Here is a 13,965-nt window from a genome sequence, read left to right as displayed (position 1 = left end):
TCTTTAGTACACGGACGTGGACATGTTATGCCACACCTCTTAACGTCTTGTGTTGAAGTTTCATAAAGCTTGTCCTGAAATATATTATACACCCTAATTTTAGATTTCTACCAAACCAAACGAAGTATAGAAAAAAAATCTCAAAATAGTATCGAGAAGGAGGCCTCGTCTTTTTCGTGAATGGGGAATGGGAAAACATGTCATCATTCTCGTCTCGTACCCCCCCCCCTTTCCAGCACTACTCTGCAAAAGGTGCCTCATTTTGTTCGTTGGAATGTCCTCTACAAGATAGAATATGATAACATCGGAAATTTAGTGATGAATTATGTATTCTATGCCACACTCACGGACACTTCTGGGTTGCAACGATAATATTTGCTTTTAATGGGATCGTTACAATACACAAGTGTTCGTGACTATACAAATTTCGTCACTATAGGGGGGAGGACTACAAACATACAGAGAAATTATATTGATCACCATCACCATCACCATATTGATCACTGGTTAATCGAGCGTACAAGAGCTCTCATTCTCACGGAACCACCACCTGCTTCTTCCACACGAATCAGATGACGAGATGGTTCCCACTGCACGAACGAGACCGACTAAGCCTCCTCCCTGATAGGGATGATGTTAATAATTTGAGAAATATTTACTCAAAATTTCTCATGCAAACTTATCATGGAGCTAGTAATGTTTGTTGGGGGTGCAAGGCGTTACACTTTCTGAAGACACTCAAATGTCAATCACCCTTCTAACGAGGCTCTGCGGTGTGACCCATGACCAGTATAACCTTCTATGGTTGATTGATTGACTTGGTGTTTTAAGTACACTTTTTGCACAGCAAGGCTAATCGGGACTGGGCTTACAGTTTAAAGTGGGCTCCGAACCACTATGTGCCTCCACCGGGTATCGAACCAGGGACTCCTTGATTAAAAGGCGACGACTCTACCACTGAACCATCGGGGACGCCCTAATTATCTATGGGGCTTATGTTTGATACTGTCTATATATGCTATTGATTGTGCCTTCATTCAGTTCATTTTTCCATTTTCCATTGCTACTCAGGTCGCAAGAGGTTAACAAAAGTATCATTATCTTTTACATTAAGTAGCCTGAAAATTTTGGGGAGCAAGTGCCACCCCTTGCTCCCACTAAGTTACGCCTATGATCATATTTATAAAGACGCTAGCGCCACAGTGGTAATTTGAATGCAGAACAGGAGATCAAACCAAGGATCAATTTATTACAAGCTAACAACATTAGCTACTATGCAACTGGAATGGACCTTTGGAAACAATGCACCACGCGTAAAATTTGCACGTGCCAATTAAAGTAGTGTAATCTTTTTTTAAAAATAGATTTTCCTTATTGCAGAAACTATCGTATAGGAAGTGGGGTTGTTTCCTGGTCCGTATGGCTAGATTAAAACCATAGATCAGCATGTGTGGAAGGATAAGGAACGCTCGTATGAGAGATGTTATTTTTTACCATAACGAGTTCTGGTTGAACCTGGTTTGTATCATGATTCTATTTCAGTGCATTGCGTGTTTTCTCTTCTTGTTTTGCGATGGGACTCATGCCCGGAAGATTTTGGTCAACAGGATCGTGGACGACAATATCCACGAACTGTTTGATGGACGGACGGACTCTGTTCATAACCTGTTCGAGAGATCCGTGAGTAACGTCACCACAGACAAAGATGCTGAAGATTTTGTTTGTCCAGATTTTTCTTCACATAGGATCGTGATAGATGAGGTAAGCTTGATGTTAACAATAATACAGGGTGCGGCAACTGAACCTGACGGTTTTTAATTACAAATAAAAGCAAAACTCTTTCATTGCAGGGTAAGAAAATGTCAAATTTATGCTTTAGGCACGAAACAAAAACCATTTTCTAGAGGAAATCATGAGCTATCAATTTGGTCCAGTGTCTTTATGACGTAAATTACATAGTTTGCTACATATTTGCTGTTGTTTGTGCCAGAAACCAACTTTACGCTAATTCTAAAAATTAAAGTAAATAATTGGAGATTTCCAATTCAATTAAGATTTATTGTAGCTCTACCAAACATAAATCCTAATTAATCAAATTTTCTCTTCTATCATTTTGCTTATGTTTTCTTTTTGTGTACATGTCACCGTTTTCGATATATTATTCTTTATAATTTTCAAGGTGAGTAGAGGTATTGACTGTACTACCAGCGCCGGAAAGTATGAACCCCCCTCAAGCAGATTTGGCTATACTTAAAACAAGCTCAACATGCCTATATGAGCTTTTTGCTCAAGTGTGGAATCTTGTCTAATCCAAGATTTTTGTAAAAATGCCCTCATGGATTCCATGAGAAAGTATGAACCCCCTCAGATTGATTTGCCTATACTTATAAAAGGCACTTCTGTGAGATTGTTGTCCATAAATTTGTTAAAAATATGCCCCTCTTGATATTTTTTTTGCCCACACTTAAAACTAGGCCACCCACACACATTCACGCCCACACCCACCCACACCCACCCACACATATTTACTTCCGGTCCACTTCCGGTCCACTTCCGGTTCACTTCCGGTCCACTTCCGGTCCACTTCCGGTCTACTTCCGGTCCACTTCCGGTCCACTTCCGGTCTACTTCCGGTTTGCCTACTTCCGGTCCACTTGTGGCCAAGTTGTGGCCTATTTCTGCTTTTTTTTATCCAGCATAGAATTTTGATTTGAATCCCAAGAAATTGTATATAAATACCAAAGCCAAAAATTTTAAGTTTATACACACATACACATTATGATACGGTCCGCTTGAGCGGGGTTGCCTAAGCCTATCTATTCTGTGAGGTTACTTATCACATCCACATCTACCACATCCAAGATTCCAACCACTTAACTTTCTCACTATCAATTCCCTCTCACATCATAGAATTACCGTACGGTCGCGCCGGCGACAATTGTTTGGTCTCAATAAGTCAATCCTTGCTAAAAAGAAATAGTACAACCAAGTTTCAAATTGACTCTGATTTAAAATGAAAAATAAGAAATTCAGAAATTAGCCAATCTGAAGGAAAACATCCTGTATTAAGCAGTAACGCAAAGTAGTTACTAAAAATCCTTTACTTGGCACTCGCGCCCTTTCCCTGTGTTATGCTTGACACATCTAAGAAATCAATTTGTGGCAAGACGTGAATATGTCAATTCACCAACACACCTTTGGTTTACGAATTATAACAAGATCCATATCACGCAGTATACCTGTCCCTAATGCCAGACAAACATTCTGACATCTCTCTCACCTGAGAAAGGTTTCATAGTTAGTAAACATTCACTACTTACAAACTAGACATCATTCATGTGTATCTGGGTGAAATCTAACTCACAGGAACGTTCAATACTTTATTCACATTAGTGACGAATGCGAGTTTACACCAAATGTTGCAATTATTTTAAGTGACAGACTTTTGATAACGAATAAACAATTTTCGTGTAATTAATTCTCGACTTGACAACTATGACGTTAATTTTAACGTACTAATGACATCAAAAGAAAGAACACCTGAGGTACCTCTTTTTCATAAATAGACTGAAGTTATATTAAAATGTCAAACATATTTTTTATGTTCTGATCGACCAGCTGGTGCACCTAGCTTAACTACACAATACACACACAAACTGAAAATTACCAAATGACCTCATATCACGTGAAAGTGGGTTACAATATATATATCCAAAGTCAATTGTTCCTTTTAATAGCTATTTATATCTGAACTGTCCGTGCACTAGACATTACCCTAACCCAACAGCTTTGGTGCCAATTGCTCGTGCTCGAACAACGCGAAGAAATGCATGCGTGACGTCACTTTAACGTACGAACAAAATAATGCTGATTTCTGTTCCGATTCTTCAGTTACTCACTGCGGAACATTTTATTAGTTTAATTTCAATCTACTTGAAGTGAATTTCCTCAACAAAGGATATCCTTTCTCTGGTCAATATGGCGGCTTCCGTTGAGCCGCATGCACGTCTGGATTTGAACTTAATAATGCGAACCAGTATCGTGAATGACACGATTGACAGTTAGTACTATAATTAGTAATTGTACGTGGCGTTTATTTTATATTCTTTCGTCGCGACCAACATGAAAGTAATTTCACCCGACGTCGATTCCTCTTTTCGATCGTCGTTGCACTTGGAAAAACAAAGGCCTTACCTCGTGGGCGGACTCTCCTCTGTCACCTTTCACAGTCCTTGCAGTCGTTACTCACTGCTTAAAACACCACAATCCATCTGGATTCCCATTTTGATGGTCACGAGTACTTTTTCGATCTCCTTTTTCGATCATTACCGTGCCAAAAAACCCAATTCTGTTGCGTCGTTTTTTGGTCGACCAACCACTTTTACCTCCATTTTTTGAGTGTGTTCATTGTTTCCTCCACGCCTGACGCAGTTTCCGAACACCTGATGACCAAACACTATCACACGTTCACACTTAAATCACTTTAACATCCACAGGTTTCTAACTACGACAGGAGTGCGTGCGTGTGTGTTAAGGCATAATTAACAAATACTTATATCCAATCTTTAAAACCTTATTATTAGAATATTAGATATTTGATGTCCCCTTTTCCTTTTTTATCACTTCCGCCTCCCAGTTTCCGAACACTACTGTTTTTAACTGATTAGTCAGAATGTCCCTCATCGAGCGACAATTAGATTAAAAAATATTCACGCGAATTTAATAATAAATATTTGATGGTAGTTAAGTTTCTAATGAATAAACTGAAATTTCTACACAAAGTTTAATAATGTTTAATACTAATTCAACTAGTATTTGTTCCTTTTTTAAATTAACACAAAGAGCGATCTCTAGCGATTAAATTTGTAACTTTGGCTTCCAGCTCAATTTATTCCCGTAAGCAGCTGCCCTCTCTCGGGAATTTCTCCGAGTTACGTATGCAATCACAGCACGGACAAGCAATCTTTACAGGTTAGGTTAGTTTTCCAACCATCGGAATATTACTGCAGCTGGCTCACGTTTCATCACCAAGGAAATTATGACTACAAACCGTCATAAATGGCGCTCAACATGGGCCAAACCCATTGCACCCTCTAACTCTATCCCAACACAGCTTCCACATCACATATTACAAATAAATAATTTTCTCTTTACCTAAGTATAGACATACACTCATATTCTGTACACTATTTACAACATTTTATTACAACACAGTTCACATTAGTCTCACCTCCAAAGAGAGAGAGATCCCAAATGCTTGTCTGACTAACGACTTTAGAGACTACTGAAGAACCAAGAAGCGAGGTGACAGGTCATCTAACTCTGTGCCAGACCGCCGCGTAATCTTTCCTACTTGATTTTCATATCCGCCGCGGTAAAGATTTCACTTGGCCCACAAGAGTTAGTTGAGAGATCTGAATTCCCGCCGCTTCGCCCCTCATTTTGCCTCACTTCCCACAGAACCTCTAAGCCTGTGAGAGTCTGTCAAGTTAGGATTAACCTGATCATCTTTGATATAACCCGAATTTAACATTTTTGTGATCCATTGCATTTGCTTTTTCTGTGTGCATTTCCACAGCTTGCAGTTCTCCACAGATTGGTTTTCAACTCTCTCGCCGGTAACACAATCTACCAATGTCAATGTTGAATCTTGACTGTTATCAACACACAAATAAGGACCCAGAAACAAATCACAATATTTTCTTATTACTTTATTACCCAAATTACCGAGAGCATGATTCCTTATGAAAACAAGATCCCCTCTGGCAATTTTAGAATGATTAATCCCTTTCTGATTAAGTTTCTGGAGTTTATCTCTCCGTTTGCCAATGCTAGCAAGATTTGCCATGATTAATTTTTTATCCCACGGAATGTCATCCTGAAACAGATCTTTCAATGCCACAGCCATCAAGCTCTTGTTCAAGTTCAATCTTAATTCCTCTGGGGAATACCCAGTTTGTGAGGAAATGGAACCGTTTAGAAGAAACAGAGCTTGTGATACCTTTTCCGGCCACTTGGCATGATTGTCTGAACATAAAACTCGCATCAGCCTATTCAATTCGGCATGATACCGTTCAACCATATTTGTGCTGGGATGATATACCGGAATATATACAATTGCAACCCCCCAAGATTTCATGGTGTCTCGAAAGAGTTTCGATTTGAATTGAGGCCCATTGTCTGAAAAGATGCGATTCGGGACCCCCAAATGAACAAAATAACTGTTTACTATCTTGTTTATTATTGTTTTTGCATTGCTGTTAACTACGGGATACGCCACAAGATACCGAGAAGCAGAATCTAAAATTGTGAACAGGAATCTTTCTCTTTTGGTCCAGATGCGAACGGCCCTTGCAAATCTACAAACAAATCTTCCCCCGGCCGATCCGAGACATGTATCCTGGCTACAAATCTGGAGGGGTGTTTATTAGGTTTAGTTCGTAGACAGACTTCACAATCTTTGACGTAGGATTTCACATCCGACTTCATTCCTTTCCAGAATAAAGACTGATATATACTGGTTAGAGTCTTAGCTGCCCCAAAATGTCCCAGAGTGTCGTGATAATGAAACAAAACTGTACCAATCAAACTCACCGGCACGCAGACACGAATCTTGGATGCGACATGAAAATCTCTGATAACCAGCACCTCATTATGTAGACAATAAATCTGATCCCATAATCTAGACCTAGAACTTCCTTCACCTTTCTTCCCCTTTAAGTGATCAATTATTTCCCTGAGCGCAACATCGTTCGATTGGGAAATAATCAACTCCTCAACTGAAAATAGTTTCTGATCTAAATTCATAGCTGTAACAGCGTTAATCAAATAACATGAATCTGGCATGTTGGGAAAGTTTCGACTGAGGATGTCAGCTAATATGTTATCGGATCCCTTACAATATTTGACTTCGAAGGAGTACTGCTGGATTTGCAGGAACCAACGAGTTAGCCTCGCATTCCACGAATGAGCAGATTCGAGCCATGTAAGCGATTTGTGATCCGTAACAATAACAAACTTTCTACCTTTAAGATAAGTGGCAAATTTACTAATCGTGTACAATATTGCTAGTACCTCTATTTCTGTGGAGGTGTACGTTTTTTCAAAAGGTCTGAGCAATCGGCTCACAAACCCCAGCGGTTTAACATCTCCTTCCTCTAATTGATAACAATATCCACCTACGACAATTAGAGACGCGTCGGTTTGGATATATAACATTTTGTTAAAATCAGGATAATTTAGAGTCACATTCTGTGCTACTAAGACCTTTAGTTTTTCAAATGCTTCTTCAGCTCCTTCAGTCCACCTCCATTTAGTTTTTTGCTTCAACAACTCATAAAGTGGACTGGCCGTCGAGGCGAAGTTTTGTATATACTTAGACAACCAATTAAAACAACCCAAAACTCTCTGTAATTGCTTTAAATTCGTCGGCCTACTCAAACTAAGCACGCTCTCAACGTACGTAGGATCCTTCTTATACCCTCGCGTACTGACTAGGTGTCCAAGGAATTTCAACTCCTGAACTACGAACTTGCATTTGTCGATCTTCAAAGTGAAGCCAGCCTTATGCAATCTGTCTAGAACTAATCGCACATGTTCCAAATGTGACTCAAAGTCCCTTGACTTCACGATGATGTCGTCGACATATACTACCACAAAATCAGAATATGGTCCTAAAATTCGATTCATAACATCTACAAAGACTGCTGTACCATTGATGGATCCAAAGACGACCCGCTTAAATTGATACAGAACTCCCTCAAAGGAAAACGCTGTATATTTCCGACTATTTACGTCCAACGGAACTTGCCAATATGCCTTGCCCATGTCTAGAGATGTTAGAAACGTACAATCTTGAAAAGACGATAGCAACTCATCTACTTTCAAAGGAGCCAATTGTTTGAGTCTTACATGTTGATTTAATTTTTTCAAATCTACGCACAACCGGATATCCCCATTCGATTTCGGAACCACCAGAAGCGGAGAATGGTACTCTGAATCGGATAACTCTATTACATCCCAATCCAACATTCGTCGAAGTTGGTCCCTAACCTTTTCGCGATATGCCATGGGTATGGGGTAGTTTTTTGCCACAACCGGCTGATCCGTATCTAGTTCCATTTTATGTGTATATTCGGTACATAGCCCTGGCTTGTCTGAAAACATGACCATGTAATTTTTTAACACGTTTGTGATCAGAGTCTTTTCATGTTCATTTAGACAACAATCGTGATCCAATTTTTGCGCAAAATCAATCGCCCTATTTTCACCCATCTCTGGTTCAATTGTCAGTTCCCCTACACTTATATCCCCCAGTGGGAGATCCACTTGCTCTAAAGGCATAAACCTTTGAAAAACACGACCGTTAGGCGTATTATAGAAAAACGCATTTCGATCAAAATTTAACTCCCCTTGAAGATTGTAAATTACATCAAGACCCAAAATCAAATCTACATTTAACTTCTTGACAACTAAAAACTGGACATAAAGATTATATCCCCCTAGATCAATCTTCATTTGCGTGATACCTTCTACCACCTTTGATTTAGAACCTGTATAATCCACCAATTTTATGTTACGCGAAGATTCTAGCCTTGGCCTGGATATCACGGAAGATATCCCTTTCCAAACGTCAAATGCCAAGACGCTGACCTCGGCGCCTGTATCACACAAGGCCTTATACTTTTGATCAAATATTTGAACCTCCACCATCGCAGAAGCCCTGTTATTAAAATTTGTATTCATGGGTACTCCTACACCAACTGATTCCCCCCAATCTTCTTCACTAAATTCATTCATAATATTTACATAATAAATAGCAGGATTATTCAATTTCCTCTCACCCCCTGCTTGCTGGTAAGAGTTCCTGCCCAGTTTCCCGAAGGATGTTGGCCACTGTTACTGTTGGTCACACCTTCTCTCTTAGCAGTTCTAGTTCCGTAGTTTGAATTTCCTTGATTAGATACGAAATGACCTAGCCCCGAAAAGACTCCCTTTTGCTTAAGATAAGCCAAGACCCTGATCATTCCTTCCCTATTCCAATGAACCTTATCGACTCTTCCTTTAGAGGGATTTCCAAGGAATTCCTCAAATAATTCCATTTTAATGTTCCCCTTTTCATCAAAGAATATATGTGTAATATCGTAGACCTTTACTGAATCCCCATTATGGAATGAAAGAATATGTTTATTCACTTGTTCCCACCTTATTCTACCATACGTTGAATCAACTAGCATTGTCCGCGGTATAGCAGGTAAAGTGATCCAATGGATTTCTTTAGTTCTGGCCTTAAGTAAATTTAACGTCTCAGTAAGATCACGTTTAATTTTATCCACAGACATAAACTTCATGACATCGTTAGTGCCTATCATTGCCACGACAGAGTCAGCTAACTTCGTACATGTTTTAAGTCGTTCATTTAGTTGCTCGCTCGTCTGTCCACTCACTGACAACCCTATCCTCCTCACACCACCATTTTCAAAATTCACATGATAGCCCCCAAATTTTTCTGCCAACCTGACCATCAAACTGTCCCCTAGTAACTGTTTACCTTCCAGAACCGGTTTAAAGGATTTTCCACTCTCACCGAGACTAGCCTTATCCGTCACAGAGACCTGGTTAACAGGAGGATCATTCCTAAACCAACTCATGTCACCCCCTACGGCATGAGTTGTTCGCCATTTCCCGAACTTGTACCATCCGAAGAATGCCCTTTATTTCGCGATCGTCTGAAGCTTCTTGGACTAAAGCGTAACCTGTTATTGCTATCGTTTTTGTTCGATGTCCCCTTCGAGTCATTATTCTCGCTTGGAGGCGACTTCTCCAAACCTGGGACAGACAACGATACCTTATTTATCCCTCCTTTGAAGGTTTTTGGTTTTTGACCAAGAGTGAGCTCCCTCTTTGACCCTACTTCCTTCAATGATTCAAAATTTTCAATCACGTGGATTGCATCAGAAAACGTGCTCACATCTTGCATGACAAAATGCTCTCGCAATCGGTATGGTAACAAGGTACCCACTTGAGCAATAATATGCGATTCCTTAGCTTTTGGCTGTATTGATCTCAATAACTTAAAGTTTTTAGAGAAAAAATGCAGCACTGTATCATCCGAAGACCTAACATACGGTGAGTTCAATATTTTGGCTAGGCACGAACTCCGCCAACGAGAGCTCTCATAATGAGCTATGAACTCCGCTTTGAATGAGACGTAAGTGTCTAATTCTAACTTTCTATTATTATACCATAATTTAGCACTTTCCGTTAATAGTTTAGGTACATATTGGAGGTAAGCAGGTTCATCTATCCCATACAGTTCCAGAAGCTCTTCAACCTTCTCTATGAACTCGGTAGGTGTCACATCAGTGATTAACCCATCAAATTTAGGAAATTTCAAAAGATCCTGTGGCTTAACCGTTAACACCTTTGAATGGTGAGAGCTGACCTTTTGGTCCTCTTTCAAACCCACCTTATCTCCCTGACCTAGACTCTCCTTAGAATCTTGCTCTTTTGTATACCTACATTTATTTCTCTTGTGTCTTGTTTTAAGATAGCCCTTCTTTTTGCAACCCTCATCCCTTAAGGATATCTTTCCAATCTCGTCTGAAGAACCTGCACTAGATGTTCTAGAACGTACATTTTTTACTCTCTTATGTGAGCCCAGAAAACCATCCGACCATGAGCTTTCCGTAGAAGTGGCTTTATCTGCCCTACCCCTCTTATGACCCACAACATTTTCCTGAAACGATTCCCTATTATCACCAACTATTATTCCCTTCTTCTGACTACTGTTACCACCCACATTCGGCTTAACTTCCCATTTAGACATTGCATTTACCAAGGTAGACATTGTTGTCTCCAACGCTTTCAATGTTGACAAGATACTTGACGAAACTACTTCCCCCTCCAAATGAGATTGGCCCTCAAAATCAACAAAGCCAAGAGAAGAGTCTTCCATTTTTATGGAATTCACCTCCTTAACACGAACATCTAGTGGTATCTGTCGATCCGAACCTTCTCGTACCAACCCACTCTTCTTCACATCTGTACACTCCTGCACTTTTATCTCCAATCGCTCCCCCAATTCCTAATCTGTTCCACCTGATCTACTTTCAACTGTTCCACCACCTTATACACCCCTTGCACTTCAGATTCTAGCTTGTCCGACAAAACATCATATTTTCTCTCCACGGCTTCAGCTCTCGTCATACATTCAACCCTATATTGAGACAGACTTAATCGTAGATCTTCCCCCCTTTGCCTAAGTTCTGCAACATTCTCATTTGTGCTTCTCTGAAGCTCAGCTATGTCCGCTTTTAATTCTCCATTGAGAATATTAAGCTCGGCCCTAACCGTCTCCGCAGTTTTGGCAAACCTGCTTGTCAACTCAGTTTTCAGCTGATCATTATTTTCCTTTGACTTCTGCTCACTAAGTTTCATGAACGCCAAAAGTGACTCTAAAGTCACCGGACCTTCTTCCGTACCCATTTTAACAATGAAAGCAAGAATTCGTAGAGTTCAAAATTCCCTCAAATTCCACCCTGAAATTAACTATCCCTCCAGCAAGCAAGACTATGTGAACTCAACAAACTGAGTCTCATAATCTTATGATACGGTCCGCTTGAGCGGGGTTGCCTAAGCCTATCTATTCTGTGAGGTTACTTATCACATCCACATCTACCACATCCAAGATTCCAACCACTTAACTTTCTCACTATCAATTCCCTCTCACATCATAGAATTACCGTACGGTCGCGCCGGCGACAATTGTTTGGTCTCAATAAGTCAATCCTTGCTAAAAAGAAATAGTACAACCAAGTTTCAAATTGACTCTGATTTAAAATGAAAAATAAGAAATTCAGAAATTAGCCAATCTGAAGGAAAACATCCTGTATTAAGCAGTAACGCAAAGTAGTTACTAAAAATCCTTTACTTGGCACTCGCGCCCTTTCCCTGTGTTATGCTTGGCACATCTAAGAAATCAATTTGTGGCAAGACGTGAATATGTCAATTCACCAACACACCTTTGGTTTACGAATTATAACAAGATCCATATCACGCAGTATACCTGTCCCTAATGCCAGACAAACATTCTGACATCTCTCTCACCTGAGAAAGGTTTCATAGTTAGTAAACATTCACTACTTACAAACTAGACATCATTCATGTGTATCTGGGTGAAATCTAACTCACAGGAACGTTCAATACTTTATTCACATTAGTGACGAATGCGAGTTTACACCAAATGTTGCAATTATTTTAAGTGACAGACTTTTGATAACGAATAAACAATTTTCGTGTAATTAATTCTCGACTTGACAACTATGACGTTAATTTTAACGTACTAATGACATAAAAAAAAAGAACACCTGAGGTACCTCTTTTTCATAAATAGACTGAAGTTATATTAAAATGTCAAACATATTTTTTATGTTCTGATCGACCAGCTGGTGCACCTAGCTTAACTACACAATACACACACAAACTGAAAATTACCAAATGACCTCATATCACGTGAAAGTGGGTTACAATATATATATCCAAAGTCAATTGTTCCTTTTAATAGCTATTTATATCTGAACTGTCCGTGCACTAGACATTACCCTAACCCAACAGCTTTGGTGCCAATTGCTCGTGCTCGAACAACGCGAAGAAATGCATGCGTGACGTCACTTTAACGTACGAACAAAATAATGCTGATTTCTGTTCCGATTCTTCAGTTACTCACTGCGGAACATTTTATACGTAGTTTAATTTCAATCTACTTGAAGTGAATTTCCTCAACAAAGGATATCCTTTCTCTGGTCAATATGGCGGCTTCCGTTGAGCCGCATGCACGTCTGGATCTGAACTTAATAATGCGAACCAGTATCGTGAATGACACGATTGACAGTTAGTACTATAATTAGTAATTGTACGTGGCGTTTATTTTATATTCTTTCGTCGCGACCAACATGAAAGTAATTTCACCCGACGTCGATTCCTCTTTTCGATCGTCGTTGCACTTGGAAAAACAAAGGCCTTACCTCGTGGGCGGACTCTCCTCTGTCACCTTTCACAGTCCTTGCAGTCGTTACTCACTGCTTAAAACACCACAATCCATCTGGATTCCCATTTTGATGGTCACGAGTACTTTTTCGATCTCCTTTTTCGATCATTACCGTGCCAAAAAACCCAATTCTGTTGCGTCGTTTTTTGGTCGACCAACCACTTTTACCTCCATTTTTTGAGTGTGTTCATTGTTTCCTCCACGCCTGACGCAGTTTCCGAACACCTGATGACCAAACACTATCACACGTTCACACTTAAATCACTTTAACATCCACAGGTTTCTAACTACGACAGGAGTGCGTGCGTGTGTGTTAAGGCATAATTAACAAATACTTATATCCAATCTTTAAAACCTTATTATTAGAATATTAGATATTTGATGTCCCCTTTTCCTTTTTTATCACTTCCGCCTCCCAGTTTCCGAACACTACTGTTTTTAACTGATTAGTCAGAATGTCCCTCATCGAGCGACAATTAGATTAAAAAATATTCACGCGAATTTAATAATAAATATTTGATGGTAGTTAAGTTTCTAATGAATAAACTGAAATTTCTACACAAAGTTTAATAATGTTTAATACTAATTCAACTAGTATTTGTTCCTTTTTTAAATTAACACAAAGAGCGATCTCTAGCGATTAAATTTGTAACTTTGGCTTCCAGCTCAATTTATCCCCGTAAGCAGCTGCCCTCTCTCGGGAATTTCTCCGAGTTACGTATGCAATCACAGCACGGACAAGCAATCTTTACAGGTTAGGTTAGTTTTCCAACCATCGGAATATTACTGCAGCTGGCTCACGTTTCATCACCAAGGAAATTATGACTACAAACCGTCATAACATACACATACACATACACACACACACACACACATACAAAGTACAGTGTTGAACCCAACTGATATTTTTATCCAGC

General features: G+C 39.6%; 1 protein-coding gene across 1 annotated transcript in view; it reads left to right on the top strand.

Moving 5' to 3' along the window:
- Window positions 1-1,513: 1,513 nt before the first annotated feature.
- LOC145980739 (uncharacterized) overlaps window positions 1,514-13,965 on the top strand; it is a 31,332-nt gene continuing 18,880 nt past the window's right edge. Inside the window, exon 1 of the mRNA XM_083113801.1 lies at window positions 1,514-1,761. Coding sequence (XP_082969927.1) covers window positions 1,528-1,761 — 234 coding nt within the window. The 5' untranslated portion in view covers window positions 1,514-1,527. The remainder of the gene's footprint in view (window positions 1,762-13,965) is intronic.

This window comes from Lepisma saccharinum, chromosome 28 (genome assembly GCF_977018435.1).
Source record: "Lepisma saccharinum chromosome 28, izLepSacc3.1, whole genome shotgun sequence".
Taxonomy (NCBI): Eukaryota; Metazoa; Arthropoda; class Insecta; order Zygentoma; family Lepismatidae; genus Lepisma; species Lepisma saccharinum.
Note: the sequence above shows the minus strand (reverse complement) of the source record. Positions and strands in the feature narration are given on the sequence as shown.